The 7722-nt window shown below is 39.4% G+C and overlaps 1 protein-coding gene across 1 annotated transcript; it reads left to right on the top strand.

The window, feature by feature from the left end:
- The first annotated feature begins 5363 nt into the window (after positions 1–5363).
- On the top strand, positions 5364–7722 carry LOC143367806 (uncharacterized). The gene is made up of 4 exons (XM_076809982.1): positions 5364–5509; positions 6327–6488; positions 6596–6757; positions 7487–7722. Exons 1-4 carry the CDS (start codon positions 5372–5374, stop codon positions 7628–7630), a joined length of 606 nt encoding a protein of 201 aa, XP_076666097.1. The 5' UTR covers positions 5364–5371; the 3' UTR covers positions 7631–7722.

Genomic DNA, 7722 nt, shown 5'->3' with positions numbered 1-7722 from the left:
ACACACCCACGGAGACGATTCGCGTTTGGAAAAGGCTGTATCGCCTCGTTTGCAGCTGGCTAATCCGTCGAGAGCTTTCTGATCGACGCGCAACGGGAGAACGTATGAATGGGAACATTGACAATCGAACGAAGTGTCCATTTCTCGCTTCAGTGTAAGACGGTCACCGATGTAAGTGCTTTTAATTAAAAAGTGTGTTGTCTCATGAACGGTTTGGTGGTTTATCTGGGGCAGAAGGTTTGTTTCGTAAGTAGTTTTATTCAATTTTACTAAGAAGCTAACGAAACGCAACAACGTGGCCCATTGGTGGTACACGCGGCCTGAGAGTCACATAAGAATTAACACATTCACTTTCTACTTTCCTCTTACTTTGCATTAGTGTTACAACCCCATCCCTGAATCATCGTCTACACCTCGCTATGGATTCCTATAAATTGTGACTAATAATTGAAACCTGCTACTCCAGACGGGACCAACAGCAGCAACTGCGAACAATCATGGTCCAATTTGCCCATCTTCGTTGCCGCTCCAGCCGCCACTCGGAAGATTCCCAAACCGGAAATTAAAAAAGTTATTAATCATTGGGAATATCTAGAGGATATATGAGACAGTGAGAGCGACAACGGACCAACCCACATTAAAAAAACTTTTTTTTCCTTATTTTATGTGATTAGTAGAGCCCATTGGAATACGTTATTGCTACTAACTCAATTTCGAAAGAAATGTGGGATAGTCCGTTGTTGCTCTCACTGCCTCATATAGATATGTATCGCGCGATTTTTATTTGCTGCCCAACTTCACTCTAAGGGGGTGAAATTGACCCCTGAAAATCGGGCCGTTTTCCGATTTTCTGTTATAACTCGCGAACTGTAATAACTGTAAGTCACCAAACAACAGCCCTAATTAAAAGAAGTAACTTTTATCTGAAAACATTTTTTTATCTCTTATAATTCGCAAGATAATACAAAATCAGAAATGGCCCGATTTTCACGGTTCCATTTCACCCCCTTAGAGTGAATTTTTGCAGCAGACGAAAGTTGCGCAATACACACCCTCAAAGTTTCATAATATTTCGAATTTCCGGCTTGGGAATCTTCGGCTGTCAGTTTCTCCTTCACCATTCACTAAAAACGAAACCACAGAAAGCCCTAAAAAAGATCTCTCTTTCTGGACACTGTACTAACCATTCCTGAACAACCAAAACGCTCCAGAAGCATGCAGTGTGTAAGCTGACCGCGAGTCTCGGAGAACAGTCTGAGCCTCGATGGAAATCCGACCGTTGCAGTTCCGCGATCGCGTAAATTATTTCTGCCCCAGTAATTTAATCGCAGCGCACCGGTTACACCCTAATTAACGAACCTGCACGGCGGCGCTGCGTGGAAGGGAGAGGGCCGGGAGGGGCGGGGGGTTGAAGGGGGTGGGCGAAAAAAAGCGGGCGAGCCAATAACGAGCAACGTCCTGGAAAACAGTAACGGCTAATAACGGGCAACTGGACTGGAGTGGTACGCTCGCACGTGTGCCCGCCCGATTTTGCCCGCGACAACGCGATTTCCTGTTTCGTTTCGGAGGTCGTGTTGTCCGATCGAGATTAATTCAATTGTACCGCGGTCCGCATCCGTTCCCACGACTTTATCAGGATTCCGTTCGTGTGCGATCGCCCGCGCCCGGCCGCCGATGGTACATAGGCCGGATGTCCCGGCGACAAAGAGAGCACGTGTATAATTGAAATACGCGGCCAGATCAAGTGGTAAATGAATTGACGAAATCCGTTTAGCCGTATGTCCATCGAGCTGGAATTGGAATAAGCTCGTAAAGAGTGGGAAGCGTGGCCCGCGCCGCGGCCGTGCATTATCACGGGGGCGAGACTGGCGCCGGCCGAAGTTCCAGTTGCCATTACGGGGCCGCCCGGTTTACCTTTCGGGAATTAATTGTCTTTGGAATTTACGCGATCAATTTGCCAACGCGACGAGCTGGGCTTACCACTCTGCTCGCCGATACTGGCCGGTCGATTTCGCGCGGGTTGTAATATTATGCTGTATTGTTTGCGGATAACGGTCCGTTCGGAATAGCACTGGAGTTTTCGGCTCAGATACTGGGTGAGTTCAGTTTTCTGGTAGGTTTCGCTGGTGTTTGCGTTGCATTGTCGCCGCGCGGTCAGGGTATCGTTTAGATATGAGGAAGCAAATTCGGTGGGGTTTTTATGGGGGAGGGTTTTTTTTTAGGGAACTATTGTCAAGTGTTAGATACTGACTTAAGTAATTTTGTTGTTAGTGGTTTTAATAATTTGGAGATTAGATAGAGGAAGAGGAAATGCTTCACCTATGCTTGGTATGTGCGTGGATGATTAAGGGGTATGCCTAGTCAGTTTCTGAAAAAGAACGCGATTTTAGGGAATTTTTTCTGGATTGTCTACTGTATATTTTTTTACAACTATTCGCTTATTTTAAAAGTACATATATGCAGCAACTCTCAGTAATTTTGTTATAGAAAATCATTAAAAATTGAACGAATAACAGTCGTTCTTGGGGAAGCTGTTTTGATAAAGGCGCTGTGCGGTGAGCAAGTTTTCTCTGAGCTGGATCAGCTGAAATTAAAAATTCAAAAACATTCTGTTAATATATGGTTGAATTCAGTAGATGAACGAAGGCTTTTTCAAAAAGTTATTACCTTTTTAGTATGTACTTGACACACCCTTAATTGTGTATAGCCATTTAATACATAATAATGTTGTGAACATTTAAATATTTAAACCTCAAGTGAAGGATACAGGGTCCATTTGGATCCATCGTGGATATCAAGGTACGTTTGTCACTTATTACTTACTAGCACCACTTCTTTAAGAAAATAATAATTTTAAATCATACACAGAGTTAGAATGTAATATAAAAATTCATTCTGGAATGTGTATATATGATACTATATCATGGGATAAAATGAACCTTGCTTGGCCTATCTATACGCTCGCCTGGAAAGTCATTCGGCGTTCAAAAATTCTTGGTAACCTTTGGACGCCCTATATTTTCAGGAATCAACTTATAGGAAAAATTGCACCAGAAGATACAGTGGAATATTTTTGTAACAATGGAAAATCATTGCTCCACTGAAACGAGATTTGGAGAAAATAGTAAATACGATTCCAGTCAAATTCCTTCGTCTATCAATTTTGTCTATATTTACCCAAAAATGACAGATCTACTTCATCGCAACCCTTTGCGCCAAAAAGCACAGAGACAAGCTGCCCTGACAATGACACCGCCAAGAGAAACCACTAAACTGTACAAATAAGTACAATCACACTGTAATAAAGTCCTCCCAGAGAGATGAAAAATAAGGCAATAAAAGAACGTAAAAATCCCACCCCTTTACCAGCAAAATTACACAATCATACGGGCCAACGAATCGTTCCCATAGATTACAATCAGCAGCGCAATATCGGTTGGAAAGGACCCGATTAAAAAGCGTCACGCAGGTTTTAAGCGACGGTATATTCGGCGACCGTTCGCGGAGGTAAATGGATAATTTATGTCTCGCCAACAGACCCCGAAACGCGTAGGCAGCGGAGTTAAACGAGTCTCCAAAAATTCCTGTTGACCCCGGCAAAGCGATCGCATGCGCGCGCCCGCGCGGTTTACTCGAGCAATTATTTGTCTTCGCGTAGTATCCTGCGGACACCGAGGTCGCTGGGGGGGTTCCCCTCGCAAAAAACGAGCGCCGCAACTACAAAACGATATCGTATATTTATCTTTCGGGCGTGTTACGTATTCCGTTGGCCAGCGATAACTTTCCCGCGGCCAGCAGAAGCCGAAAAATACCGGAAGCGAGTCACGTTATGGCCGCTTTGTCGGCGAACTGGGCGCATGCCAATGCCACTGGTCGATGAGCTGTTCCATTTGGTATTCTTCCTGTAAACGGTCAAGCGAAAGGAGAAAGGACATTGAAAGGGGTTGCGGCTCGTGTTCGGCCGGGATGATGATTTCTATCGGTATGGTTATATTTCTTGGGAGAATTCCGATTTCCGACGGCGTCGCGTTAGGGGTGGAAAGTGAGGCGGGCACGGAGGCCAATAGCTGGAAGCATCCATTCCAAGAGCTTCCGTGCAAGAAATATTTGAATTATTCCGTGGGACTTTTCAGAGATGAATTGATCATTCCGTGGTAGATAGATCATTTTGTTGAAAGTTTGATGAAATTGAAAAATAATGTAGTCCACGTGTAATAGGGTGGCTCTTATTTTCGACTTTCGAATTTTCTCGGTATAGCCCCCCCCCCGTAAATGTTTAAAAAAAATAGTCATCGAAAATAAAAATTACGTTTTTTTTGCCTTTATAAATAAAAAGTGTTCGAGAAGGATTTAAACTTTCAAAATTTGAAAAATAAAAATGCTTTTTTTTAGTTTTTCTTACTTTTTTTTTAAAATCGTCGGTCGCACGAGAAAAAATAGTAGAATATAAAAGATGCTCCTTGTCTGGATCTACAACTTTTGTTTGACATATTTTTGTTTGTAATCAGTAACTTGGAGGATACATATTAAATAAAATCGACTTTGAGAGCTATTAAATAATTATTTAAATGTTCAAGGGCCCAAGGGCACGTTTTCCCGTTATCCGTTCGGGCTCAAACTTGAAAAAGAATTTACCAAGAGAAAATAAGAGCCACCCTAATGTGTAATTAGGGAGGGTTTAAGTCATCGTTTCGCTGGTTGCCAATTTGTTTAAAGAAAATGCCCTCGAGATGTAATATTTCTGATCCTTTTGTTATTTTAATGGAGAGATGAACTTTATGATTGACATTCTTTTCGATACGAAGGTCGCTTTTACAGTTCGGAAATCATACACAAATTCTTGTTTTGTAAATTTTACTTTAAGATACTGTTAATAAAACTATTGTGACTAAATTATTGAAATACTTTTTATATAATAGTAAGAGTTTACCAAGGGTGATTATTTTAAATTTTATATCATTACCAGCTGTGCAAAAAGACCTGAGAACAATATTTATTAGTGTTATTCTCATTTTTTGCTACACTCGAGGAGAATTATACTTCTTTTTAAATTTAGAAGCTCCATGTACAGTGTTTAATTTGGACCTGTTACGAGTGTCCATAATATACGTATTCTCTTATTATCTTTTACGAAGCGCAAATATCATTTCGTAATAACGAATTATTATCATTAACGATAATAACTAATAATATTCGTATGATAACAATGAAAGTCAATTATTCATGATTGACTTACTGAGCTATCCGAGGTCAATTCATCTTCGTGTTTCCTATAATTATGCCTATGCCCCTTAAATAGTAATTCATTGTCCACTCGGCGGCTATAGGTGACAATTATTTTCAGATAAAATCAGTGATCTCACTGTGGGATATGGCGGCGAGTCGCGGAAAAAGCGTTCAGTATTGTCCGGGAACAAGTCGAAACGGAATACTTGGTGCATCTATCAAAATGTGCAAGATTTTGTTTTTGATTTTCGTGTTCTGTCTGTTACGACTTTACGTGGTAAAGGTGAGCATAAAATAATAGGAGATACTTTCCTCTACCACTGATTTGAGTGTGAAAATGCCTGTAGTCAGTGATCGATAGTAAAAAATGTGAAGAAATGGAAGATATTTATTGTAAAACGAGTAGCAGCCAAGTGTAAGGAGTGACAAATTTAAAAATCTAAAATAATGCTATAGAACTTTTCTCTACTAGCTACTGGAGGCTTTAAAATAGTGTTCAGATTTTTAAATTGAAATAATACGGAGTAAAGTTACAAAATATTTGAATCTGACATCTATAAAAGCTAGTCAAATATGAAATTTCTATTTTTAGGGGTGGTTTTTCCTCGAGCGAGGCACACTGTATGATTAAATACATTTCTTATAAATGGAGGCACGTAATGCCAAATTCATCTCAATATTTAAAAAAATAGTATTATATGTTTGTGTATGTATACATTTATAACACATTGTTGGATTATTAAAATGACCATAAGTGGTCAAGATTGTATCAAGACCACGAGCAACTTTCTTTGTGAAATTTGGGGAATGGCCCTTGTTGCAAAAAGGAAACATTAGAATTTTTAAAATAATGTATTTCGAATGCCACTTTTAATATTAAAATGTTCCGTTTACTGTTAGTACAACTGTGACTCAATTTTAAATGTAACGTTGAACGTCTCCGCAGTGCATTTTCCTGCGTCTGACCACATATCGGACGATTCTACTTAATCTATCTTCTAGTTCCATGTACATACTTGAACTATCACTTTGTTCCTAACCTTCCTAATACGTTCCCACGATTATTTCTTAATACTTTAATTTTCTGTTATTGATATAAGGCAGACCTTGACGTGACTTTCGACGACGCCGAGTGTCTGCGCAGCAGCGATGAGTACATCAAACCAGATTCATGTCGGTTCTGGGTAAATGATGACAGCGAATACGGGACTACATTATCTGCGCATCTAGAAATCATTAAGAAGTTTCCAGAAGGCGTCCTAGTACGTAATTCTTGTACTTTTTACTATAAATATTGTACTAAACATATATATATATATATATATATATTTTGGCGAGCGTTAATAACCATTGAATATTCTTATCGCAGTTACAAGCGAATGTAAACGGACTCGAGATGGGTGAATACACGAACGATGTTGGACTTCACGTAGAAACGGACGTTTGCGAACTGACGGCTGATCCTCATAACATAGCAGCTCCCGTAGTAAAAGCAATCAACCTGGGTCCCAACAATTGCCCACCAATCCCGGTACGTGAACAATTAAATTTAACAAAATGTAAAATGTCAATCCTTGATTCCTATGGTTATTTATTATTATTTATTATTATATATTTGGTAGTATTAGCCGAATAATTGTTCATTTCAATCCAAAATATTTGGTGCAACTATGGCGCAACTACAACTATTCAAGTACCATTAACGTATTTTATTTAAGAGATACTTTCACGTGTATTAATTGGAAGACAATAATTTGATCACTATTAGCAAATAAAATTTCGTGTTACGCATTGTCTTCCCCTATCAAATTAGACATCAATCTTCCCCTTTAAGGACAGGTGCCACCTTGGACGTATGAAAGTCGTAGGTTTATTTAGTACTTTTTTTCTTTTGAGTAATGAACTGAATAGAAAATTCTATTAATGGCATTTATTATCTTAGAGCATATAAACATGGAGGAAGCATGCAATGGGCGAAAATGTAGACGGCGGTAGAAAGAGAAAAATATACATGGAGGACACCCTCTCTCTTTCTAATAAAAGAAAAATCTGTCGCCCCTGACGCTAGAAAGAGTGTCCCCTATGTATATTTTTCTCCTTTTACTAACGTCAACATTTTCCCGCATTGCATGCTTCCTCCATGTTTATATGCTCTAAGTTTATTATACATCTATTGCAGATTGACAAAAAATTGCGTTAATTTTTTTTAACAAAATGACCGTGTTAGAGCCCCTATTCTTAAATATTGTTTACGTTTCAGGGCGTTTACGGACAGGATAATTTCGTCTTAGACGATCAGGATGGTTTACCAGAATCGTTTATCATGGGCAAGTATTTGTTAAATATTACACTACTGAAAGACGAGACCGTGTTTATACACATACACCTTTATGTATCAGTATGATCCATTGTGAAGTATTATTCAATGTAACAGTTGTATCAACCATACCAATGTATCCCTACGTAAATAATATAAAATAGAAATTGATCTGCACG

The sequence above is a fragment of the Andrena cerasifolii genome, chromosome 4 (genome assembly GCF_050908995.1).
Source record: "Andrena cerasifolii isolate SP2316 chromosome 4, iyAndCera1_principal, whole genome shotgun sequence".
NCBI classification, from domain to species: Eukaryota; Metazoa; Arthropoda; class Insecta; order Hymenoptera; family Andrenidae; genus Andrena; species Andrena cerasifolii.
The sequence above is the reverse complement of the archived record's forward strand: the minus strand, read 5'-3'. Positions and strand labels throughout refer to the sequence as shown.

Bases quoted from the DNA above. Each gene is read 5' to 3' on its own strand.
- LOC143367806 (XM_076809982.1), top strand. From the start codon at position 5,372: ATGGCGGCGAGTCGCGGAAAAAGCGTTCAGTATTGTCCGGGAACAAGT. The intron at 6,489-6,595 runs GTACGTAATTCT...TTCTTATCGCAG, and splicing joins AGTTTCCAGAAGGCGTCCTA to TTACAAGCGAATGTAAACGG. The intron at 6,758-7,486 runs GTACGTGAACAA...TTTACGTTTCAG, and splicing joins ACAATTGCCCACCAATCCCG to GGCGTTTACGGACAGGATAA.